Source organism: Puma concolor, chromosome B1 (genome assembly GCF_028749965.1).
Source record: "Puma concolor isolate L17-30 chromosome B1, mPumCon1.1.hap2, whole genome shotgun sequence".
In the NCBI taxonomy this organism is placed as follows: Eukaryota; Metazoa; Chordata; class Mammalia; order Carnivora; family Felidae; genus Puma; species Puma concolor.
The window spans coordinates 21,124,569-21,151,354 of record NC_141670.1 but is presented as its reverse complement, the minus strand read 5'-3'; the positions used below and the strand labels follow the sequence as shown (position 1 = coordinate 21,151,354).

Below are 26,786 nucleotides of genomic sequence, written 5' to 3'. Positions count from 1 at the left end.
ATTTTAATATGTATTTTGCATATAAGGTGTACATGTCTACTAGAGATAATTTAGAAATATATATTAGCAATATAATACACATTCTGTGAAATACGTGGAAGTAGAAATTAGCTTCTACCCAGAGATCATCATGGTTAATATTTTGGTATATTTTACTTCAGACTTTTTACTGCAATATGTATACATTTTTTTTCCTTACTAAGATCCATACTTTATTTTATAGCCTGATAATTTTTTGCGGTGTTAGGTTGTTTGGGCCTATAGAGTATGGGGAGTAAGTCTTTCTGTCTACCTTATTCATTCCATTTTAAAAAGAACACAGCATATTTGGCATGGACTTTGGGCTTATTTATTTATTTATTTAGAAATCTCAAGTCATTGTAAATGAGCGTGTATGTTTTACTACAAATTCACACTCAAACTATCACTGAATAGCAATTTTATTTAGACAAATTCAAGTGTGTTTGGGGAGGAGTTTTTTTTATTCTAAAATGTTCAAATGGCTTCACATTAAAAGAGACTGAAATGAAAACAGAGCTCACATGTATTTGATAAAGCTGTAAAATACATAATAATGGTGTTTTTTTTACCAGCTTTTAGACAATAAGTAGACTGCAAGCCCTATAAAATTGGAGACTGTGAATACATACCACCCCATTCTAGACATGTTTCTTTTTTTTTTTTTTAAGTTTATTTATTTATTTTGAGAGAAAACGTGTGCATGCATTCATGGAAGGGAGACGCATGGAGAGGGGAAGAGAATCCCAAGCAGGTCAGTGCAGAGCCCAACAGAGGACTCGAACTCACAGACTGTGAGATCATGACCTGAGCCAAGATCAAGAGTCAGATGCTTAACCAACTGAGCCACCCAGGTGCTCTGTTTCTTAGCACAATCCCTAGCATTCAATAAGGCATAAAAAACATGAGTTGAATGAATGATTGAAGAAAAGAAAGATGAGGTAATTCATCTCCTTGCTTGTAGTGAGGACAAAGGAGCCGTGTCCCGGAAGAGATTTCTATCAGCATATCTTTAAAAATTGTAGCAGCACAAATGAACAAAAATGGCAAATCTTTTTAACCACCCAAAGCTTCTATTCCTGTGTTCCCCAGATAAGCCATTTGTTGTAGTGTCTTAGAAAAGGCCATGTATTAGTGGACTCTAAGAAATTCACAACTTTGACTTTTCCAGCCCTCTTTCTGATTGCTCTAGGCTGTGTTTCTAGTAAAAGTCAAACAGAAACAAAAATAACATGGTGCCATAATTGTGTTGAGAAGCTAGGCCAATAGTTGGAGGGATGATGATTCCAGCTCCACCTCTAACCTCCTCTCTTCTCTTCCTCAGGCTACTTTCTTCAGAATGATTCCCTGCAGAGCCGTGCTGTCTTTTGCCCGATGTCTGATCCGGAGAAAAATCGTCACTCTGGACAGTCTAGAAGATTCCAAATTATGCCGCTGTTTATCCACCATGGACCTCATCGCCCTGGGGGTTGGAAGCACTCTTGGTGCTGGGGTTTACGTCCTGGCTGGGGAGGTGGCCAAAGCAGATTCTGGTCCCAGCATTGTGGTGTCCTTCCTCATTGCTGCCCTTGCTTCCGTGATGGCAGGCCTTTGCTATGCTGAATTTGGGGCCCGAGTTCCCAAGACTGGGTCTGCGTATTTATACACATATGTCACTGTTGGAGAGCTGTGGGCATTCATCACTGGCTGGAATCTCATTTTATCTTATGTGATAGGTATGTTTCAAAAAAAAAAAATCAATCTAATTTTGTGAAATGGTAGAAATAGCACTGAGGTGGAGGCCTTGGCCTATCTTTGTAGGTCTTCATTAGTTAGTGACCATGTGATCGTGGGTGACTCACTTGATCCCTTTATGTCCCATTTATCTCACCTCTAAAATGTCTCCCTAATTGCAAAATCCAATGATTCTGCTTCATCTCTGAATATGCTTCTTAGTGGGTTTGGAAACCTGCTTTCTGAAAAACTATGGTTCCATGGGGTGCCTGGGTGGCTCAGTTGGTTGAGCACCTGACTCGATTTTAGCTCAGGTCATGATCCCAAGGTCATGGGATGGAGCCCTGCATCAGGCTCTGTGCTGAGTATGGAGCTTGCTTGGGATTCTTGCTCTCTCTCTCTCCCTCTGTCCCTCACTCCCACTCTTGCCCTCTCTCTAAAATAATATAAAATAAAATAAAATAAAATAAAATAAAATAAAATAAAATAAAATAAAATAAATAGAATAAATAACCATGGTTCTTTAATGCAAATAAAGTTAGCTGATTCCACAGTTATATACTTGAGCATTTGGTTACCAATGTATAATTATAAAATTATTATATATATATTTATGTTATATGTAATAATATATATATTCTATATAAAATTATCAGGGTAATTTTATATGTGATTAAAACTTTGAATTCTGTCTGAACTAACCCACGTTCCTCGTCGAATAGAGTAGCGAATGGTGTTATGTTAATCTTCTCCCAGTGACCTCGTATTCTCTGTATGTTCTTTATTTTGGGAAGGTACGTCAAGTGTTGCAAGAGCATGGAGTGGCACCTTTGATGAACTTCTTAGCAAACAGATTGGTCAGTTTTTCAGGACCTACTTCAAAATGAATTATACCGGCCTTGCAGAGTATCCTGACTTTTTTGCTGTCTGTCTTATATTACTTCTAGCAGGTAAGAAGACCAATCACACTCCTCCCTGAGGTGAGCCAGACTAATCATCCTGGCAAAATAAGTTACCACTGGATTTCGGGCCTGAGTTCCCAAGATGAGATGGCATATTTATGTGTTTAGGTTACTGTTGGGTACCCATGGGCCTTGTCACCGGCTAGAATCACATTTTTTCTTATGTGACAGACATGTTTTAAAAAGAAATCTAAATTGTGTGGAAGGGGAGAAATAGCACTTCTAAGTAAATGGTACTTGGAATGCACTGAAGAATAGGATAAGACACATCATTATAGTAGCAATTGGAGATTTGCAGGGATGAAGTTTCAATAAGGAGGAATGTACACTTTTTGGCATTATTTTATCTTGGCTGCAATAAGCATATTGGCAAACATACGGTTTCTAGAAGAATTTCTCTCTATTCATGCCTTCATCTATGTAATGTAGGTATCTAGCTGAAAAAGAAGCATATTCAAACCACCTGTCATTTTTTAATACAGATATTATGTGGCCAAACATACTTGAGGCTAGAATTTTCCCATGTTTATCAGTCATGTAGCATAGTGATTTAGAAAGGAATTAGAATCAGAACAACCAGATTTTCAGTCCTACTTTGCCACTCACTATCTTTGGACCATTGAATGACATAATCTTTCTGTGACTCAGTTTGTTCATCCATAAAATGGGGATATCAGTGTCTGTCTTGTACAGACTTCTTGCCTAGTTCATAGGAAGCACTTAGATGGCAGACAGTTTTATTTTGTAGGCATACTTAATCCCTGTAACAAACATTACATTTGTTTTGATTATTTGAACATCTTCTATTTTGATGGTCATCCTCACTTGCACTCCTGCTTAAACCAATCAAGGATTTTACTAAGAATAAAATCTATGTTCTCACTTCCTACCTGATGTGCCCTGGATAGCTGCCCCTTATTTTCCTGTCCAACCTTCTCGCCATCTACTCTCTCCCATGCTTACAAAGGTGTGACAGAAATATCTTTTTATAATGAACGTTTTACTTATACAATTATACAATTTAAAAAAATTGTATCTTTAAAAAAGTTAGTCATTTATTAAATATTTTATGTAGGGTTAAGGACATGAACAAAATTTATAGCTCAAAACTATTTGACATTTTACCTGTAATGTCAAGAAAAATTGCAACAATTGTTCTCAACAGATGAGAGATTTCATTTGTTTTGGTTTCTAAATAGCCTAGCTAACATTAAATTAGTTACATCATATTTTATTTAGGGATGGTTTCAATGATCTTAACGTATTCAGCTTTAATCTCTAAGCGATGAGAAGCATGTAGCTGTGACAAGGTTAGAATCATGAAAGTCCATGGCAGGACTCAGGCCTTGGCCTGCATCATTGTCCTGTGTCGTTGACCAGTATGTTTTTACTTTATATATAGGCTAAGCTCACATGATAACTTTGTCCTTAGAATATCTGAAGATCAGAACCTCTGAATATAAATTTCGATTCATATTGTAATACCAGATGTCTTGTCAGCTGAAGCTTTTGCTTTATTAAAGACACAGGGAAGTAAGTGTATACAGTATTTAGAGGAGATAGTCATTGGTCTCTAATCTATTGGCAGGAGGTAGGGATCTCAGGATAGAGCATGCACACGGGGTATTGGGAAACTCTAATAAAACTTGACAGTGGCTTTATTTTTTTCCAGATGGATAGGGGTGCAGCGTATAGAGTGTATTTCCAAAGCGTGTAGGTGTATACAGGTTTCTAGTGTGAAAGAGCCAATAATTATACCGTTCATGCAGTTCCCTTTTTTTCATTATAGTTACATTATCATAAAATTCTGGGAATTATATAGGTAGAAGAATGAAACCCAGTCTCCCTCTTCTTTACTTGGGTAATTTTGCTTATTCGATCCTGGGTGGTATGGATTTGTGGGAGAAGCAAGTAGTTATGTGACATAATCCCTTCATCACCATCCTCTCCCTAGTAGGAACAAGTAAACTTTCTTTGGTCCATAATTCGTATGTTAACATAAGATGGATTGAAAATAAAAATATGATAAATACAGTCATGATAGAAGGAAACAAAGGTAAACGTTTGGTGTTAATATTGGGGAGACTCTTTCTAAAGGTAGAGAAACTAAAGAGGAAAAATTTGTGTTCTGAAACTTTTACATATGTATATATAATCAGCACTAAGAATAAAAGTAAATGATAAACTGGGGAAAACATGCAATACATGACAGGAAGACAGCTCCTTGCATTATTATATAAATAAATCTAACAAATTGATATAAATAGAATAACGTAATAGAAAAAATGGGCAGCTTCAATTGGGCCACAACTTTCTGGAGAATATTTCTGATAATGTGAACCGAAAGCCTTGTATGAAAGGACATACCTTTGATGTGGTATTACCTTATATAACATTATTATAAAGGAATAATTAGAAAATGTACAAAGATATTTATAAAAGGATGATGATGTGATGTCAGTACTATTTATAGTTGTAAGAAACTAAGAGCTGCCTGTCAGTCTATAAATAAGGGATTATAGTGTCTTCATATTGTGGAAGAGTATGTGGCTGTTAAAAATGAGGTTCTCTGTTTGTCAACATGAAAATGTGTGTGTGTGCATGCATACGTGCTCACGCCCAGAATTCTGGAGAAGAGATTATACTTGATCTTTATTTCCTTCATATTTTTTCTGTATCTTCAAATTACTTGAATAGGAAATTGATTACTTTTACAATAAGAATATAAAATAAAGCTATTAAGGGGCACCTGGGTGGCGCAGTCGGTTAAGCGTCCGACTTCAGCCAGGTCACGATCTCGAGGTCCCTGAGTTCGAGCCCCGCGTCAGGCTCTGGGCTGATGGCTCAGAGCCTGGAGCCTGTTTCCGATTCTGTGTCTCCCTCTCTCTCTGCCCCTCCCCCGTTCATGCTCTGTCTCTCTGTCCCAAAAATAAATAAAAAACGTTGGAAAAAAAAATTTAAAAAAAATAAATAAATAAATAAAATAAAGCTATTAAAATGAGAATTGACTTTTAAAAATATCCGTTTGGTGTAACAGTTGAAGAATTATTTTATTGTATGTATGTTGAGATGGCTTTTTTAGACGAGCATTTCATTGAAATTCAGTTACTTTACCTCTGTCTATCTATTGGTGATAACAGCCAAAGTCACTAGACCTACTGATTTCTTGAAGTGTGGCGTCTCCTGGCTACGAGCACAGCCGGCCTTCTAAGACCAAGTTGGTTGTGTTTAGGAGACATTGTTACACAGTTAAATGAGTCAAAACGGGCGATAGAAAGGGATAAATGTAAGTTAAATATATGAATCCTGGTGAAATAATATCCTAAACCGTGTAACAGCCTCAAAATGCCATTGCTTTTGCTAAAACTTGGGTAAAAATTAAAATACCCTTTCTTTTTCCGTAGGTCTTTTATCTTTTGGAGTGAAAGAATCAGCTTGGGTGAATAAAATCTTCACAGCTATTAACATCCTGGTCCTTCTTTTTGTTATGGTTGCTGGGTTTGTGAAAGGCAATGTGGCAAACTGGAAGATTAGCGAAGAGTTTCTCAAAAATATATCAGCAAGTGCCAGGTATAATATTTGGGTTTTTCCCTTATTTTGAGTGCTTTCTCCACCTGCTCCCCCTCCCCCCCCCCATCAATTTGCCTACTTTTGTCTTATGTTACATTTTCCTTTACCAACAGTGGTTCTCAATTTTTGTGCTTAGGAGAGATTTCTGAGGGTCTGTTCTCTTCCGAGACCCTTCTTCCCAGTGTCCCCCCACCCCCACACAAATGCATACGTGTGCTCACTATTGAGCAGCCTTTGGAAGGCCTGCAGCGGCTCCTTCTCAGCTTCAAGCTCTGCGGTTGGTATGGGAGTAGAGCGCAGTGAGATCCTAACTGGAGGAAGGATGCTCCTTCCCCACAAAGGTTTGCCCCCTTTTACAAACAATGGGTGTTTTGGAGACTTGAATTCCTTAGTGCTTCCGTTGGGGAACACTGTTTGGTTTCCTTGCATTCTTGCAGCCTTGTAGTACTTTTCAGGCCTTGATTTTTGGAAAATGTTGTTGGTTGCAAAAGCAGAATTGTCTGTGCATTTTACTTTAAACCTGATAGGCTCAAAAATTGAACTTGTGATAATTATATACAGAAGGTTTCAGCCCAAGATTTATATTAATATTCCTATGTGTAAATAAAATAAGGTTACAGAAATATCTGTTACATGAAGTGAGGTGTAACTACATGGTTTTCTTTATGTATGTTGTTTATAGTCATTATTTTGAGGCAAAAAATTAATATCCTCTGGTTTTAAACAATTTTGAAAAAAATTTATTTATTTTTTAGGGAGTATGAGTGGGGGAGGGGTAGAAAGAGAGGGAGACAGAATCCCAGGCTGTCAGCAAGGAGCCTGATGCAGAGCTCCAACTCACGAGTTGTGAGATCATGACCCGAATCTAAACTGAGTGTCAGACGCTTAACCAACTGGGTCATCCAGGTGCCCCTGGTTTTATACAATTTTTACCATGTAATAAAATATTCAACTTCAATATTAGTAATCAAGCCTAGAGAATTTGATGCCACCTTTTCAAATGCCTTATTAGGAAAATTTTTAAGTGTGCCGCCTGCCCAACTATCCATGAGAAGAGGAAGTGTCATGTGTTTGTTTCAGAGCGTGGCCCATATATAGCATCTCTGCTCTCACTATCCTGCCTGGCTGTGAGTTCCAGCCAGAGTGGATCTGGATTTTGTGCTTATGCTATTGATCAGCCTCCAGTTGAGTGTTAGCAACCCAGGAGGACGCCATTGTTGGCAACACCACTACATTCTCTAGGACAGGGTGAGAAAAGTAGGATTTACTCTTAATTTTATATATGTAAGTTTCAAAGAGCTGGTGAACACAATAGCTTTCCAAAGAGGTAGTTTGAGACAAATCACCAGAAGAAGTTTTCTATGAAAATAACTTTCCCTTGTGCTTATTTTCTGCCTTAGAGAGCTGCCTTCCGAAAATGGAACAAGTATCTATGGGGCTGGTGGCTTTATGCCGTATGGCTTTGCAGGGACTTTGGCTGGGGCTGCCACCTGCTTCTATGCCTTCGTGGGATTTGACTGCATTGCAACAACTGGTAAGGGAAGAATCTTGGTTCTCTGTGGAAGGAAAGGTGTTCCTTGTTGTACACAAGTACCCATGGGTGGCAGCAGAAGGTCAAGGAAAGAGTGAGATTTGGGGTAATCAGGGCTGGTTCTGGACCCAGCTGTGGTGCCTACGGTATGTGATAAAAAAGAAACTTAGCAAAATGCTCTGAGCCTTGGTTTCCACTTTGGTAAAATTGGGAGAGCCAGTACCCATCCCTCATGTTAACCCCTCATGTTATGAAGGTTACTTAAGATATAATACACATGAGGGGCATCTGGGTGGCTCAGTAGGTTAAGCGTCCGACTTCAGCTCAGGTCATGATCTCACAGTCTGTGAGTTTGAGCCCCACATCGGGTTCTGTGTTGACAGCTTGGAGCCTGGAGCCTACTTCGGATTCTGTGTCTCTCTCTCTCTCTGCCCTTCCCCCGCTCGCACTCTGTCTCTCTCAATAAACATTAAAAAAATTTTTTTTAAATATAATACACTTGAAAAATACTTTGCAAGCTGTCAAATATTTTATAAATGTTAGTCATAATTACTGTCCTTAACCTTCAACCTGGAAGTAACCTTCAGTACTATCACAATGAGTAACAAATGATGACCATGCTCTTAAGTTGTCTCTTTTTTAGTAAGATAAAATATATTGTGGTAATTCTTTTCTCTTTATCTTATGCAACAAAGCCATCATGTCAGAATCACTCTCTTACGTGCTTCTTCTGGGTTCAGATTACAGTATGGCCGTGTGATTGACCATTTTGAGGCATTGCAAATGCCAATTCTTACTAGAAAGATTCAAAGCACTATTTTTGTTGTTATTGAAACTGGATCTTAATATAAATTGGCACACTGGGTAGAAAAAGTTTACCTTCATATTTATGGAAGCCTTCCTATGTAAGGGCCCACAGAATGCCATGGCAGTCATTTAATTTCTGTGGATGAATCACTTTCCAAATGATTAAGACTGCTATGCTATCCCAAAAAATTTAATATGCTGGTATATCATGTTTTCTTTCTAGAAATGGGAAACTGACCTGCATGATATCTTGCTTTCTCTTCTTGCCTCTGGGAATTGGAATTTTGTGTAATAGCGGAGTACGCTTAAATTTTTTTTTTTAACATTTATTTACTATTGAGAGACAGAGAGACACAGAGCATGAGCAGGGACGGAGCAGAGAGAGGGGGAGACACAGAATCCAAAGCAGGCTCCAGGCTCCGAGCTGTCAGCACAGAGCCCGACGCGGGGCTCGAACTCACAAACTGTGAGATCATGACCTGAGCTGAAGTCAGACGCTTAACCTACTGAGCCACCCAGACGCCCCAGAGTATGCTTAAGAAGAGAGAAAATTTCATGTAGAATAGATGGATCAAGCTAAGAAGACAGAAGGGACAAAAGCAGACTGAAATTACCATGAAGGAGAAGAAGAATCCGTGTTTTATCTATTAATGTTTTAGTAAATATGCAAATATTTTGTTTATATCTCCTTAGGTGAAGAAGTCCGGAATCCTCAGAAAGCGATTCCTATTGGAATTGTGACTTCTTTGCTTGTTTGCTTTATGGCCTATTTTGGGGTCTCTGCAGCTTTAACACTTATGATGCCATACTACCTCCTGGATGAGAAAAGCCCTCTTCCAGTAGCATTTGAATATGTTGGATGGGGTCCTGCCAAATACGTTGTTGCAGCGGGCTCCCTCTGTGCTTTGTCAACAAGGTATATTGCATTGCCTGTGAGGCAGGGGCTGTGGGTGTTACTGCAGAGGAGTCATTGTTTAAAGAATTGCTTCAGTAGGTTTTAAAAATACTCCTAGTATAAGGTATATGTTATGCAACTACATATTCTCTGAATAGTTTGACCAGAACTTCCATATGAAACTCTTAAGTGACAAAACGTTTTTCACCCATCAGTTAAAAGTCAGTTTTTCAAGATAATGGTGGTCCAAGCTTCAGTAGAAATGTATACGGCATTGATACACGTGGACACATACACACACATGTATGCCACACGTATTCATATGTGTATATATTATAAAATTCTAGGACACTTTTACCAGCATGTTTCCCTGCTGGCTTCGGTATTACTTGTAGTGTTACAGACCACTGAGACCTGGTGTGCAGACTTGATGTTTTCTGTCGTCTTTTAAAATAATATCAAGTCTCTGTGACTGGGAGCTGAATGCTGTGACATTGTCCAATGTAATATGCTTTTTACTGTGAAACACTGAGACTTTCTCTTAGTACTGATCGGAGTGAACTTGGTCTAGAAATAGAAATTACTGTTTTGAAATTAATGCTGAAAGTTCATATAATGTCTATGTGGAAAGAAAAAGGTAGTTGAATCTCAAGTGCCCAGATTTTCAGGGGCTACTTGTTTTCGTACTTGAGAATCCATTTCTCAGGCTCCCTGAGCTATTCACGTTTCAAATTAACATGTCATTATAAGATATTTCATTCTGGTTTATATCATGGGATACTATATAACATTATTACAAAGAGAAAATTAATCTCTGCCTGATTACTAATTTTTTTAAGTGAAAATAAGTTGTTAAAAGTCTGAATTAGAAAAAAAATCTTTTCATATAATTCATCAGCCTAGCTTTTCATCGCTCTCAAAAAATCCTATTTATTTTCTATTCAGGATAATATGTAGTAGCAAGTAGAAATTGCCCCCATTGGTTTCTCAGCCATCTGCTAATGTTGAGGTTTATTCTGAATAGTTTGAAAAAATCTGAGCTATGAAGACATCATACCATCATGGTCTTAGAAGATAGACAAAGATTTATCCATGGCCAAGTCAGCCCAGCTTTATCAAAAGATAAAATGAATATTTAAAACAAAATATTTTACATATTTTCTTTCAAATGGTTATTTTTTTTATAACTAAGTCATGTATGGATTCGTGCAGCCAGTAAACACACAAGAAATTTGAAACATCTAAAGCAAAGAGCATTTTCTTAAAACTTTGCTGTTCCTGACTTTTAATCGTGGCTACTTCTATGTACTAAATTTACAGTAAGTTGGTGTATTTTTGTGTTTTTTTTTTACCCTTTCTCTCTTGATTATCTTGTGATGCTGGGTATTATTACTAATATGATCAAATACCAAGCAATAGGAGGGAAAATAGTGGTAAAATAAATACAAGAATCATAATCATTGAATAAATGAAGTGACTATACTATGAATTCAAATTACTTAATCTCTAATTTCATATCCGTTGAGAAATTTTGTTTTCTGAGTTATTGCCACTAAAAACGTCTTAATGCTATGATTGGTTTTGGTTTTCTTAATCTTAATTACTTAGTGTTAATTCAGTAATAATTGCGGGCATGCACAAATTACTTGCACTGTTGTTCTTAGTGTGGTGAGTGTGCGGGGCAAATATCTATAACAGAATAATAGGTAGCACAATGGTAAATATTGGCAAGTATTTTTAAATGCCCAATCATAACACATTTAAAAATAACAAGACGTCATAATCATGGTTGTGATGCTGAGTTTTATATGAGTCGCTTAATTTCAGTTCTGAGATGTCATCTTGCATGAATGTATTTGCCATCCTGCATGTGTTTGCTTTTTATTCAGTCTTCTTGGATCCATTTTCCCAATGCCGCGGGTAATCTATGCTATGGCGGAGGATGGGTTGCTTTTCAAATGTCTAGCTCAAATCAATTCCAAAACGAAGACACCAGTAATTGCTACTTTATCATCGGGTGCGGTGGCAGGTGAGAGAGAGTTGACTTTTGTTAAGAAAAGGGGGATCTTTTTTCTCATCAAGGATTCTGAAGAGAAATGCAGTTAGGTAGTTTTCTGTTTTGATCTAAGTAAAGGTCAGTAACTTTTTTTGTGAATGTTTCCTTTTTTGATGTTTTCTTTTTGTTTTTGTGGGGTTTTTTGGCCTAGGTTCTGCATTTTAGTATGTCCGGTCTTTACCTGTGTATGCCTGTCTAGAGTAATACTTCACAATAACTCACATGCGGATTATGAATTTTTCTGTTCTAGTCTTCTGGGCTCTATGTTTCCTTTACCCCGAATTCTATTTGCCATGGCCCGAGACGGTTTACTGTTTAGATTTCTTGGCAGAGTGAGTAAGAGGCAGTCACCAGTTGCCGCCACGTTGACGGCAGGGGTCATTTCTGGTAAGCTTTTCAAACATAGGATTCTTCAGCATTGGCCTTAAACGTTTTATGCGCATGCATGGACTTATAAAGAGGGTCTGCTTGCTGTGCATGTAAGTTAAGAAAAAAAAAAAAATCACTGATAAATTAGGTTATGAACATTGAGATCTGAAAATTGTGGTGGTGGTGGTCTACTGAAATTCATTCTTAACTGACCCTTGGGGATTTTTTACCATTTCGTTATTTTAATTTTTGGGGCACCTAACAAATGTGCAAAGGGTTATAATGGGTCTTCACCGTATTTTTACTCATTTTTAATTAAGTATAAGAAATGTCAGGGTAATTTATACTTGCTGTGGTAATTACCCACCCTCAGAGTGGGGGATATCTGCACTGCCTGGACCACCATGGTTCTCTAAGACTTACTAACAACTGTTTCCTCTTAAACCCCATTTGGACTCTATTTTTGCTTTCAACTATGTGTTTTGGTGTTTAACTCATATTAAAAAAAACTTGCAGATGCCTATCTTTGGGGATGTCATAATATCTCTGTAAAATGCCGTTGGCCAGATTCTTATTTATTCCATGAAGAAATTTTCAAGGAGATTCATACAGGCTGAGAGAACGGCCTTAAAGGTCCTGTTCTAGGAAGCAAGAGAGAGACGTCAGCAAGCTTTATAAAGCTGTTTTAGTAGTAAAAATTCAAACCAAAACTGATAACTTGATTGAGGCTCTGAATTGGGGGGAAATTACAGAATGCTAATGCTTAAATTATGCATGAAATAGTATTTTTTCAGAGTCAGAAAATATTTGCCTAAACAGCTTCACATTGTAAATGTTTTTTAATAAATTTGGCACTTTATTAGACATACATTGGAAGGCCAAGTCACTTATTTTCTTAATGGGGGCTTAGGTTTCTGCCCCCATAAAATGAGGGTTGCACTAGATGATCTATAGCCCATTTTGTTACTAAACAGTCCATTATGCTAGTGAAAAGAATTTATAAATCTTGACAAAGGATCATACATTTTATTTATTCCATAAGAATGTTTATTTTTTCCCAGTGAAATCTTGCCCAGTAATACTTTATTTTGTATTCAGAGTTTTACAAAATATATCCTTCTTTCTTGAGAAGGAATTTAATTTGGCAGTATAACATATTGACATTAATAACAAAAGAAGATAATTATAGCAGAAGGCTTTTTTTTTAAACGTTCTGAAATACTATATTTTTGTTATTCTACTCCCACACCTTACTGTGCTTGTTTTTAGCTTAGATTAGAGAGCTTATCTGGATAATTAATCATCTTCCTCTTTCTTAGCTACTTATTTTGCTATTTGTAATTCTTATAAAACATACTGAAACTGTAATAATCTAATATATAAGTATACTAGCAATGGAAGGTTTTCAAAGTAAGGCATGAGGTGCATTTAAAGAAATGATGTATCATGGAAAGAACATGAGGAAGCAGGGTAGAAGTAGAGTTTACATGGAATTCTATTGCCACCAGTTATAACCTTGCCAAATTAGCCTGTCTATAAAATGAGGATCATTATCTTATCAGGTCAAACCATGTGAAATTGCTGGTTTGGAGGTCAAAACCAGTCAGATTCTGGCCACTGCATATAGTTAAGCCTATTTAATTTCCCTGTCTCATAGGATTATTGGAGTAAAGATAAATTGAGATCATAGAGATATAAAGCTTGCTAAGAGACGTCTGGTACACCATGGGAATAGAATGTGGTGTTTCTACCTAACAATGATAGAGACAACTATGCGGTCAAGTCAAGTTAGTATTGTCGGTATTTGATGTTTCAATGGAGAAAAAAATTGCCAAGTGCAAGTTAACTGTTCAGCTAGAAAGTATATTTTGCCTCATAACATTACTGCAATTTGAGTGTAGGACATAGATTCATCCCTCAAATTTAGTCCCATCTTCTCAGAGTGAGGAGTTTTAACCAGCATGGAATTTCACCTATACCAGAAATGTAATTTAATTGGAAATTACTTTCTTTCATATATGCATAATTCAAGATGCAGATGGAAATGCAAATGATTATGGAATTTCTGTAATGAAAGTTCTTCCATTTCAATTTTTTAATGGTTGTTTCACAAGAGCTAGTCCCTATTTCTGAGCAATGTTTCTCTTTTGAAACATCAAAGGAGAGTGTTCTGTCATATGATATTTTCACTCTTTGTCAGGCCAGTATTTTTTAAATAATCAAAGTAGATGTGTTTTATACTTGATAGATAGCTAAGGGGTTTGGAAGTTTCACCAGCAGTTTGTATGACCTAAGGAACACCTTTTTGACTGAGAGAAATATATTTTCTATGGTTTGTTTGATTTATCATTGGTCCTGGAACCATAAAATGACAACTGTCCCTGACTTGAAAGTTATCAACTGTGTGGAGTTACATGATAGGCCATTTTCTTTACCATTCTGCTCTCTCCCCAATAGCTGTGATGGCATTTCTTTTTGACCTGAAGGCCCTTGTGGACATGATGTCCATTGGCACTCTTCTGGCCTACTCTCTGGTTGCAGCATGTGTTCTCATCCTCAGGTGAGTTTCCTCATTGGTCCCGAGTGCTGCGTGTCACATGGAGCCCAGGGAATAAAGAAAATTAGGGCTCACCATCCTTGCTTTCGAGGAGCTAGTGGTCTCATGAGGCAAGAGGTCATGGGCAGAAAAACATCACTATAAAGTGTAATAAACATACTTAGTCCTTAGCAAAGAATTAATGTTTATTTTTAAGAGAGATCGAGAGAGCACCAGTGGGGGTGGGCAGAAAGAGAGGGAGATACAGAATCCAAAGCAGGCCTCAGGCCGCAAGCTGTCAGCACAGAGCCCAACACGGGGCTCAAACCCACAAACCGCGAGATCATGACCTAAGCCAAAGTCAGATGCTTAGCCGACTGAGCCACCCAGGCGCCCTGGTCCTTACTTAGCAAAGAATTAAATACAGTTGATAATTAGCAGTAAGTTGGCCTAATCTATATGAACCGCAAGTTCTTATAATGTATAAAAACACTTAAAAATATTCTATCTTTTGTCCCAGTATTTCAGCTGCTAAGATTTTATAATAAAGATTTTAATGAAAGAGGCACACACAGATATATATAGATATAGAGAAAGATATCTATATAGATATGTAAAGGATGTTTATGAAAAAAGCAATTTGCAAAAGTGAAAACAATTGAACTGACCTGCATATCAATAGCAGAACGGTGAAACAAATGAGGGTACCCTTTTTCTTCTACAAAAGAGGTAAACGCTTTTTCTTCTACAGCAAATAATATGATAATTGTATGGATAAATGTATCTGATTCAGCAAAGCTGTATTAACATCTGAATTTATTTAAATAATACCATAGATTTACATGAAGAAATCATTTTCATGATTTCACTTTAATGCATCTTTTATGATCTCTTTAATGCATATCATATATATGCATTTCTGTTTGGCTGAAATTGCCTCAAAACACTGGGTGGTTTTGATTCTTTTCTATGTATTTTGTGAGTTTTTTCCCTCAGTGAGCATATTTCTTCTTTAGATTGAGGTCAAATGTTACTTTTACATTTAAGGAAAGGCTGCTCAGAGGGAAGGAGACCACACTGAGGAGACAGGGGCAGATCCTAGGAGGTGAAGTAGGCTGGTGTCCTGACGCAGGCTGGAGAGGAAGGAGATAAATTGATCAAGAGACTTGGCATACATGGGGTTGGGAAGCATGGCGGGCGGAGCTCATCTGGATTAAACTGGAGGACTGGGAGAGGAAGGTTGAGGAAGATGAGGCCAGAGAGGCAGATGGCCAGCGGCAGTTGAATGCCAACCTGAAGACTGGATGTCCCTCTGCAGCTGACGCTTAAGCAGAGTTTCTGTGCTGTTTTCTTGAAACACATTTCCTTTGGACCCAGATAGTTTCAGGATAATCCTCCTCTAGTCACAGTCGCCTCCCTTGGAAAACGTAACTCTCTTCCGCATCTACTGTGTTATTTTGTAATGAAACGGCTGTCAGAGAAAATTCAGAGTTGCTGCAGATGTTTTATTGAGCAGGTTTGTGGCCTGGCTCAGCATACTCTGGGGCGGAGTCATGAAAAGTGTCTGTCAGTTTACTGCACAAGCTGGGACCCTGCAAGGGGTCTCACTTAGAGTTTATGGCGTTCATTTCATTTGGGCCAAGTGTCTGTTGGAGAATGAAGACACGGACGTTTATTTGGCAACAGGTACCAGCCCGGCTTGTCTTACGAGCAGCCCAAATGCTGTCCTGAAAAAGAAGCGCTGGGATCATGTGCCAGCGCTGCCTCGAAAAGCGAGTCCCAAGTCACCATGCTGCAGGGGCAGGGTTTCAGCCTGCGGATTCTCTTCAGCCCTTCGGCTCTGCCTACGCAACAGTCATCTTCTCTCGTGAGCTTTCTGGTGGGGTTCCTCGGTAAGTCCGCCGTGCCGCGCACAGAGCACAGGCCCCCAGGGGTGTGTAGCTGGAGCGGGTATGTGGACACGGACAAAAGGCCATACCTTGCCTTAGACTAAGTTTACCGCTGCCCCGGGCCCTGAAGTTTCTGCCCAATGGGTCACTGGTAGTTGAGAGCATGTATTAGTGGGATAGATTTATCATGTAATTGAAGAAGAAAGGAAGACATTCCCTAGGGTGTGAGTGGCAGCCGTACAAAGCTGGTACATCTCAGTGGCCATCCGGGGGCTCCCAGGAACACCTGCCAGTAACACACTGGGACGCAGTAGAGAGAGTCTTGTTTGCTCACCCGCAGTTATGTCATGGGTGATATTTTCAGCAACATTTACCAAGCACTGGCAACGTGCCAAGAGCTCTGCTGGGCACCTGGGACAGCAGGAAGAATGGTCCCTGTTCTCGGGGGGCTGAAAGGAACAGGATTATTGGTGGCAAGCTGAGGGAAGTACAGACTTCTCCAGAGCACAGAGGAGGGACGTGATGGTCAGAGATAGGGTGGGTGGGTGGTGACATCACCTTCTGAAATAGGGGGAAAAGACACAGATCATTTATTATTTGTTTGCATTAACAATCACTGTTTACAACCGTGGACAGACCTGCCATCTCCCATTTGAGAACAGAGAAATCTCCAGCCCAGACAGCATCCCATCAACCCATGTGATACAGTCAGAGGATGTCACGAAGGGGGACCCAGAGGACGCATGGGGAGGGGGAGCAAGATGGTAGTCCCAGGAGGGGGGCAGGAGACCGTCAGGAGGAAGCGAGTGGACGTTAAGTCAGTGGGATCAGCCATGTCTTCCCCTAATGGAAATGAAGAGTCTTAGTATTTGGCAAAGTAGATCCGGAAAGAACTTGATATCTTATCAAAATAGACGGCTTGAGCTGAGGGAATGAGTGACGTGCGCGTGCTGACTTTGTTTTCCATACACATCACCTTTACAGCATTTCTGGTTCTGGGTCTGAGCATCCTGACCACTTACGGAGTCCACGCTATTGCCCGGCTGGAGGCGTGGAGTCTCGCTCTCCTTGTGCTCTTCCTCGTTCTCTGCATCGTTGTCGTGCTCACCATTTGGAGGCAGCCCCAGAATCAGCAAAAAGTAGCCTTCATGGTACGAATTGTGAACATTAGAGATCCTAAATATTTCGCACATTTTCTCTTATGGGTTAGTTTTATAAGTTTAAAAAAAGTCACTTCTGATGAAGTTAACCAGGGAACTAGAGTGTCATGATTCTTTGAAATGATACTTTTTGTCATAAGTATTCTCTCTACGTGGCTTTTCAAAACCCTGAATATGCTCCTATCACATTATTATGTATAATAGTAAACAGATTTCTTGTCAAGTAATCTATGGAATCAAGGAATAAAGAAATTTTATTTTAGAGATTCAGTACTCTCTCAAGAAGATTATTCCCACTAAAAGCCCTTCTGCTATAATTGTCCTGTTGGATTTGAACTAAGAGCAGGTTTGGGCTTGAAGAGAGCTTCCTGGAAGGATCCCTCTGAGATGCCAAATGTATCCAGACTTCCAGAGGCGTGCCTGCTGATATCTGAACTAAACCAGTAAACCCTAAACTAAACCAAACCCTAAAACCCATTGCATCTTGGTGATGATGTAGATGTTAGCAGGCTGGATAAATCCCTGTTGCTCTGGGCTGCACGTAAATAGTGTAAAATGGGACGTTGCCTTTAGTATACTCTACAGGAATGATTTTTCTCCAGGTTGTTCTTTTTCTAAGAATATAAGCTTACTGACACAGTGTGAAAGTACATATGTCAAGTTAGTGTTGACACAGTTTGGGGAAAGTGCTTTCCAAATCTGAGTATAGTTAAGAAGATATTTTTCCCCCTTAGGTTCCATTCTTACCATTCTTGCCAGCCTTCAGCATCCTGGTGAACATTTACTTGATGGTCCAATTGAGTGCAGACACGTGGATCCGATTTAGCATTTGGATGGCACTTGGTAGGTCTTTTAATGTTTTAGCTTTCTGAACCTTGGCTCTGTTTCTCCAGTTTTCATGCTCTGTGATTAGACAAATTCATCCCCTCCCCCTTCCTGGAAATAAAGGGTTTTGTTGTTTGTTTGTTTATTTGTTTGGTTTTTCAGTTTCTTCCTTTCCCAATTTTAGATCATCAGCATGCTTACTTTTCCAAATATTTTCAGATACCTTTTTTTTTAATTTTTTTTTTAATGTTTATTTTTATTTTTGGGAGAGACAGAGACAGAATGCGAGTGGGTTAGGGGCAGAGAGAGAGGGAGACACAGAATCCGAAGCAGGCTCCAGGCTCTGAGCTGTCAGCACAGAGCCCGATGTGGGGCTCGAACTCACGAGCTGTGAGATCATGACCTGAGCTGAAGTCGGACGCTCAACCGACTGAGCCACCCAGGCGCCCCCCTTTTTTTTTAAATTACATTTTCCCAGTAACCCTGTAGAATCTGTAAATTCTGCTTTCTCCAATTAATGGGTGAGAGAAAAAAGAAGCCCCAAAAAGTCCAGGGATCAAATTTGTGAATGGCAGTGTGAGACTTTGATTCCAAAGCCCGTTCTTGTCAGTGTATACCAGTAGACTTCTGAAGATATTTGGGGTTTTGTTTTGTTTTTTAATTTTTTAAAATGTTTATTTATTTTTGAGAGAAAGCGTGAGTGAGAGGGGGCAGAGAGAAGACACAGAACTCAAAGCAGGCTCCAGGCTTCACGCTGTCAGCACAGAGCCTGAGGCGGGGCTTGAACCAACAAACTGTGAGATCATGACCTGAGCTAAAGTCGGACGCTTAACCGACTGAGCCACCCAGGTGCCCCTGAAGACATTTTGAGTGAGCTGATAGCAAGAAATTTCTGTTATCTAAAGTTCTTACTGTTTGAACCTTGGGATTTAGCATTAAATGACGTCAGTATGCTTATTTATATCTATACTATACTGTTTTTCATTATGATTTCTTTCCTATGTGAAAAATTGAGTTATAAAATAAAAGTTTGCATTTGTTGTAACTAAAGCCCTGAGCACTTGTCTTAAAAATGTGAGGAGAGGGGCGCCTGGATGGCTCAATCAGTCGACCGACCGACTCCTGCTCAGGTCGTGATCTCACAGTTGGCGAGTTTGAGCCCCACATCTGGCTGGGTGCATTCAGCACAGAGCCCTCTTCAGATCCTCTGTCTCCCTCCCTCTCTCTGCTCCTCCCCTGCTCCCGCTGTCTCTGTCAAACACAGATAAACATTTTTAAAGAAAATGTGAGGAGAAATGTCTGTAAGGTGAAGCAGAGAGAAACAAGAGCTAAATCTGCATTGTTTGGGTTGCCTGAGCAGTTGAAGAGTGTTTTTTGTCAGTCTTCCCATTGGCTTAGCAAGAATGAACCTGATTCACTCTTGTGTATGTAATTGTTTGCTTTGGCTAGAAATTAACTTCATTTTAGTTTCAAGCCACCAACCCACTTGAGTTGATGGGAGATCTGACCTCTGTCAGTTTTGCTCATCTCCCCACACCCACACTAGGGCTTTGCCCATACTTTGGGGACCTCACACTGTGCCAGGGAACGGGGGTGCTGGTGCCTTGGGTCACAGGTTATCCATTCACACAGGTTACACCAGGTTGTCCTCTCTTCCTATCACTGTGGCCACTTCTGGTAGGTGCTTCTGTTGCTTCAGGGCCAGGATCCTGACAGGAATCCCCTGCCGGTCAGCCCCACCCTCATGGATGTAGCAACACAGCCATTCCTTTGGGGTCCTGTGCACATGCTGCCAGGGAGCGGAGCCCAAAACCCCCAGGGCACAGGACTCTAGAACTCTCTCCCCTCCTCTGAGCCCAGAAGAATCTCTTTGAAATCTGGCAGAGAACTTCAGCATGCTTCCTACCTTTCCATGAGCCCTTGCTTCTTTCCTCAAACATAGTCCACTCTAGTTTAATGTACTTGATCTTAGTTAACAGCATCGACTATGGAGCCAGACTCTCTGTGTTTGAATCTACATCTGCCATTTATTCACTGTGTGGCCGAGGCCAAGTTACCTCTCTGCTTTTGTGCCTGTTTCTTTGTAAAATGGTGATCATAAAAATAAATAAATAAATAAAATAAAAAATAAAATGGTGATCATAGTACCTTTATGTGAGGACAGGGAGGGCTGGGTCTTTAAACCGTTGAGGTATGAGAGGAAGTAGAATCATTCCTCAACATACCTGCCAAAATGCTAATTGGTAGCCTGCTTCCTGTTATTTTAGATGGGAAGATTATTTTTTTTTAATTTTTTATTTTTTAACGTTTAGTTATTTTTGAGACAGAGAGAGACAGAGCATGAACGGGGGAGGGGCAGACAGAGAGGGAGACACAGAATCGGAAGCAGGCTCCAGGCTCTGAGCCATCAGCCCAGAGCCCGATGCGGGACTCTAACTCACAGACCGCGAGATCGACCTGAGCTGAAGTCAGATGCTTAACCGACTGAGCCACCCAGGCGCCCCTAGATGGGAAGATTATAATGCATTTCACATCAACCCCAAACTCTCAACCAATGTTTAAATATATAACTCAAAGCAAAATGCCTACATGTAAGTAATAAACTATCTAGTGGGGATACTTAAAACCTTTGCTTCTAATTCCCAGCCAACGTAGCTGTTAATAACTAGTTGCTTTGTACATGATTGTTTGGCCTCTCCTGGTGACATTAACATGTTTACACATGCCCCCTTTGTTTACATAGGGCATGCTTTCCAAAATATCTCACTGTGAGTCTGACACCCCACCACTTGTGTTTGGGATGTCATTTGAGATCTTACCCCCCCCCCCATATCCTTTTGTTTAGAGTGTAGTATTGAGTTTTGAGAAAATCAGTGTATTTTTTTGACCTAGATGTCTGAAAACACTTATTGAGAGCAACATAAGTTCTATAAAGATTGGGTGTTAACAATGGAGAAACACATTGTGCTGAGAAAGCATCCATCAGGGACCTTCTGCAGGGGAATCCTCTTGCCTTGTGTTCTAAAGTAGACCAGAAAGAGAAGGCAGAAAACTCTATTAAGTTCTATATTAAGTTTCCCATGTTCAAACTGTCATTTTCTGATATACTTAAAACATTGATTTTTTTTTTTTCTTTTCCCTCCAAAAGGTTTCCTGATCTACTTCGCTTATGGCATTAGACACAGCCTGGAGGGTAATCCAAGAGATGAAGAAGATGAAGAAGAGACGTACTCAGACAACATTCATGCAACAACAGAAGAAAAATCTGCCATTCAAGCCAATGACCATCACCAAAGAAACCTGAGTCTGCCTTTCATATTCCACGAAAAGACGAGCGAATGCTAACGCTTACAGGAGCTGAGTTGGGCCACAGTCTTAACATACCTATCCTCCGTGGAGTAAACCGTGACAGGGTGTCAGCATCGCGCTAGGTTGCTGTGGGTTTGCTGCAAACATAGTTCACCCTAACTTATGCTTACCTGAACAGCACCTCCTCAGATGGTGAATTATGTACCTGGGGAGACCTCCCAAGCCCTCTCCTCAGTGGCAAATACCCCCCAAATAGCAGGAGCGTGTGTGTGGGTGTGTGTGTGTGTGTGTGTGTGTGTGTGTGTGTGTGTGTGTGTGTGTTGGGGTATATGAATGTGGAAAGTTGGTTGTGTTTTACTACTACCACATTACATTTTTCCAGTGTTGTCATTAATTGGTGGCTTACAGCACATGCTGAAATGGAGGCAGTCACTGAATAGAAGTGTTTTGTATGTGCCTGGTGCATTTGGGGAAATACCTGTTGCTTTTCCTTATTAGGTGTCATTAATGTCAATTAGAACATGCTAAAAATGCACTTACCCATCTTGGTGTCTGTCATTGGTCAGGAGCAAGAGGAGGGGATAAGAAATGAGCCTTTTCTATAACTTATAAATGCCAGCAGTGGGTTTAGTAGAGATTTTTATTCTATGAAGGATGGCACTTTGCCCAAACTTCAGCCGCCACGGGGATTTGTACCTGTGATATACCACATGGGGCAAAAGTGGTGTTCCGTGTCACCCAATGGGGCCTGTTTCAACCGCTGTCTTTTTTAAGAGATGTGCTCTTTACATATGAAGACTTCACCTCCTGTGAGTGCTGTATATCCCTCAGTCCAGTCAGGGATTTGAGAGCAGTATGTGTGATCTACATGGGGCCCTTTATGCTAGAAGGTGAAGCTGGTCCCCATGGCTGGAAAGCTTGCGTGAGTGGCAGTGACGAGGGTATATTTGAAAATCAGAGTTAGACATAAGCTTGGAAAAGTAGACACTAAGCATCCTTGTCTTTAAAGTCACTTAAAATAAGCCAGTAGAATCTTCTAGCTCACACAGTTGGTAGAACGATTCATACTTTTTTCTATTACTTAATAACTAATCACAATTCAGTTTTTTAAACCTCCTCAGGTACAGATTTCACTCCTTTGTTTCTATTATTTTGCCTTGTCCTAGACATGAGGGGCTACAGTAGCAAATTACGTCTTTATTACGTGCCAAAGAGGAGAACTGAAGGGACACGAGAAGAAAAAATTGCCCTGTTTTGAGTTTAAAGTGCCTATTCAGATATTAAATTGCATTTGACCGAGTTTGAGGGGTTTGGATCTAATTTGCCTTTGTTGTTTCTTTTGGAAACATTGAAGGATGTTTTTCTTCCCCCAATCCCATAAATTGTTTGGCACTTTTTATCTCATTTATTTTTAATTGACCACACTAAATCTATTAATAAAAACTCTAGTAACCCAACAGTGTTTGGGGAATAAAATATTTTAGTTAAATACATGATTTTTAAAACCTCCAACTGAAAAAATGTAACCTAATTAAATTAAAGCTATATAAGCACAGTAACGTTTCTATAAGTAAATGATTTGTTTTTACATGTAAGATTCTCTAATTACTATATTTTACTGGATAGCGTTCTCTAGCAGTGGACTGTTTATCTGCAGTGTGCTTTGCTTCTAATGAATTGTTTTTCTTACAAATAATTACATGGTTTACTAGGTGAGGCTAGAGGCTAAAAACTTATATGGGTTACATTCCCAAGATAAATGTTATCAAGCACACCAGTTGACCAGCTTAATCGAAAGGCAAGGAAAACATTTGTTTTCTGACAGCACTTCCAAGAGATTAGTTATTTCACTGATGCCATTAAAAAGCAACTTGTGATTGTTTTGTTGAACCAAGAGTTTATTGTGAGTAAATATCAGGTAAACAGGTAGAAAGCCTGGGTTTCTGGCTGCTACTGTTGAAGCATCCCTGACCTAGAACTCAGTCCTGACATTCCACAGTTTCCAGGCTGCACAGGGTAAAATCTGAAGCCCAGAATTCTCTTTTAAGCATGTTTTTCTAGAGAGGAAGAGTTGGATATGCAAGGGGTAAAATATTTCTGTAAGGACTTTACGTATGATCACAAGTCTTTGCTGTTAGAGTAATACACTGAGAACACCCTTTTATTCTATAATCAATCTAGAATAGGCCCTTAACACAGGGAACATAAGGAATTTCCTACATAAATATTTAGGTCTTTTACTGTAACAAAAGAAACTTATTTAGAATGTGATAGGCAGCTAAAACTATTATGCCCACTGTGTTCAATTAGGAGAAGAATTTAGTTAAAAATTATTTTTCCACATTAAAACACTTTGCAAACACAAGTATCTATGAAAAGATGCTTCGTCGGTGACTGTGCTTTTTTTCTGTGAAGACTCAAATATGTATGAGTCATATCCCTGTATGAGTCTGTGTATATATATATGTATATGTCTGTGTATTTCAAATAGTGTATAAGTCGGTTGGGTTTATGATGGGCTTTGGAAACAATACCATTATATGGATTTAAAAAAAAACCCAATTGATGTGGAGAAAAAAATAATGTTTTATATTGATAGGTATGCTTATACAAAATTTTTAGGTTTTAAACTATTTTGCAATATACAGCAATTTTATATGTATGATATTTTCTATAGATTCTTTAAGAAAGATATATTTATAATGTAATATGGAATCACTAAACTCTATTATAACAGGTGCTTTATAATCTGAAATGGAGTAGGGGTAGGAGCTATTAGGGTATTTCTGTTTACTTGTTTCTGTGGCCCCTTTTCTGACATCTCTGTCTTGCTCTGTGTTTATTAGTAAAAGCCCGTACTACTGGCTCTTTTACTAGCCTCCCGCATCCACATCTGAATTCATAACCTTGAGAACAAAATATTGCTTTTACTTTCTTAGGATTACCAAAAGGTTTTGTATAGATTTGACTAGTAGTCAGTCACACTTACACAAACTCCTCTCCAGGAATGAAAAAATACATACCACACAATCTCTTAGTTGTGACTGAGTAAAAACAGTTTAAATTACTTTTTTTTCCTACACTAGGAAATATGCTGTCTTAACATTTTCAGTGAGAAACTTATAATAGCACCATTATTTTAAGCTCTTGAGAAAAGGGAAAAGATGACTTATGAATAACCATATAAAGGCAATATGCTTACCCTCTGTTTAAAAAGGTAGCTATACAAATCCAAGTTTAAAACCTATTTATGAGAAAACTTATGTTAGAACTTTTGATCAATACCGAGATACAGATTATTGCTTACCCACATTTTCCCCAGAGATAAACATCAAGAAAACTTCTTAAGACCAAAAACATCATCTGGGATATATACATTAGAGGAAAAACTAACCTTGATATATGTAAAACTTTACTGTTGCCATCCATAGTTAATAGAAAATGTCTGTTTGAGAATTATTTTCCTTTAAAATCCAAAAGCCTTTCTTTCAATTTTATGAATAAAGGATTTTTTTAACTTTTTATGTTTTAATTTTAGAAACTAGCCAGCATATTTGCTAAGTCTTGGTAGTTGTTAACCATATTGTGAATCAGAGTCTGTATTTACTGAGTTATTTTCTAAATTAATGGGAATGCTTAGCAGGGGGAATAAGGAGGTTTATTGCCCTGCAATACTGATAATGCCAGAGGAGTATATTACTCTTCTTTCTTTGTAAATCAGGGCATATTCTGAGATGACAAACCACGTGATAACGTGCCAAGATTCCAACTCTGCCTCGTGATGTGGCTGCCTGATTTCCTCCTGATGCCCTTCAAGCAACTCCTACTTAACACCCAAACTACAGTTTGCACAGCATTTTAAAGGATTGGGTTTAGAGTGTATATCACAGCGTATTAAAATTCACATGATTAGTGTGAATGGGGGGGGAGGGGAGAGGGGATTAACTTTTTTTCTTTTTTTTTTTTTTTTTGCTAGTGCCAAAATACTGCCTTCTCTGTACATTTTCTACTTACAGTCTCTGACATGTCCTAAAATATCAAGGGGAAAAAAGTACCAAAGTTCAAGTAGTAAATAATGCCAGCACAGGTCATTTTTCAGTCATGTAGATTTGCAGATAAGGTTGCTTAGCTTTGTTGTTTAGCTGAGATTTTTTTTTTTTCTCTTTGTATAATTATATTTAAACATTTTTAAATGGATTTCTGGTTTCTGGATTTTGAGAGGCCTGCTCTGTTTTTGTGGTTGTTGGTTTTTGTAACATTCATCATTGTTTATATGTGCACAGTTTAGTCTCACTGATTTCAGATGTGTCTTGTGATGGCTCGACTCTCGTGACAGCCTTGTTGAGAGTAGTACTTAGCTTTTCTTCACCCTGGCTGAAGCCGCTGCCATTATCTGGCCCTAAAGACCCTTTGCTGACCACTGGTGCCCCATGGGGATCATGACCAGGAGCCTGGGCTGGATCTAGAGTCAGGCAGCCCGTAGAGCGTAAGCATCTAGAGCTAGCCTTGTTGGGTGGGGTCTTGGGATGATAGGGTGGGATACGAAGTGAAAGCCTTCACATGAAAGTAAGGAGTGTGGGGTCCAAATATCCCATCAACACATCACGTAAATGATAGGGACTAAGGAAGGTCTGTGACTCATAGGAAGGATGGCTGCTTCCTGGAACTGGTCCCACGGGGTCGGGCCCACTACAGTCCCCATACGGCACGGACAGCCTTGAGGTGGAAAGTGCACAGGCCCAGGCTCAGCTGGTACTTCCAACAGGGTGGGTTTCACTGGCCCAGGCCCAGGTAGGGGGCCTTTCGTCTTTGGTGTCCACTAGGCTGCCCCATTGTTTTATTGCTCTATTTTGTTGTCATTGTACTTAACAGAAACTGTTGATAGGGCCCAAAACCCTACAGAAATTCTATGTCTGTAAAAAACCAACAGGTTCACAGGACTTGTCTGATCTGAATGTAAAGACTTTCTGTTGAGTAGGTAATTTCAAATTTAAGTGTTTTAAATGATAATCAGAGTTCCTTTTTACTTATAACATTAGATTATGTTTTAGAAGTGTAATAAATAAAAACTATTGCTGCTTTACCACTGTAAAATATGCTTTCTAATGTGACCATGTACTTTTTAAATAAATTGTAATATGACTTA

General features: G+C 39.1%; 1 protein-coding gene across 5 annotated transcripts in view; it reads left to right on the top strand.

Annotated features, from left to right (window-relative positions):
• The window catches only part of SLC7A2 (solute carrier family 7 member 2), a 76,263-nt gene extending 49,477 nt beyond the window's left edge, over window positions 1-26,786 (top strand). For 4 of the 5 annotated variants that reach the window (XM_025932910.2, XM_086702857.1, XM_086702859.1 and 1 more), the window contains 11 exons: window positions 1,343-1,733; window positions 2,526-2,681; window positions 6,098-6,263; window positions 7,664-7,797; window positions 9,295-9,517; window positions 11,386-11,525; window positions 14,379-14,481; window positions 16,144-16,349; window positions 17,331-17,497; window positions 18,241-18,349; window positions 21,480-26,786. In XM_025932910.2, coding sequence (XP_025788695.1) covers window positions 1,358-1,733; window positions 2,526-2,681; window positions 6,098-6,263; window positions 7,664-7,797; window positions 9,295-9,517; window positions 11,386-11,525; window positions 14,379-14,481; window positions 16,144-16,349; window positions 17,331-17,497; window positions 18,241-18,349; window positions 21,480-21,676 — 1,977 coding nt within the window. In that variant the 5' untranslated portion in view covers window positions 1,343-1,357 and the 3' untranslated portion in view covers window positions 21,677-26,786. Of the gene's footprint in view, window positions 1-1,342; window positions 1,734-2,525; window positions 2,682-6,097; window positions 6,264-7,663; window positions 7,798-9,294; window positions 9,518-11,385; window positions 11,526-11,802; window positions 11,940-14,378; window positions 14,482-16,143; window positions 16,350-17,330; window positions 17,498-18,240; window positions 18,350-21,479 lie in introns of all 5 variants that reach the window. The other variant, XM_025932911.2, reaches the window with a different exon arrangement.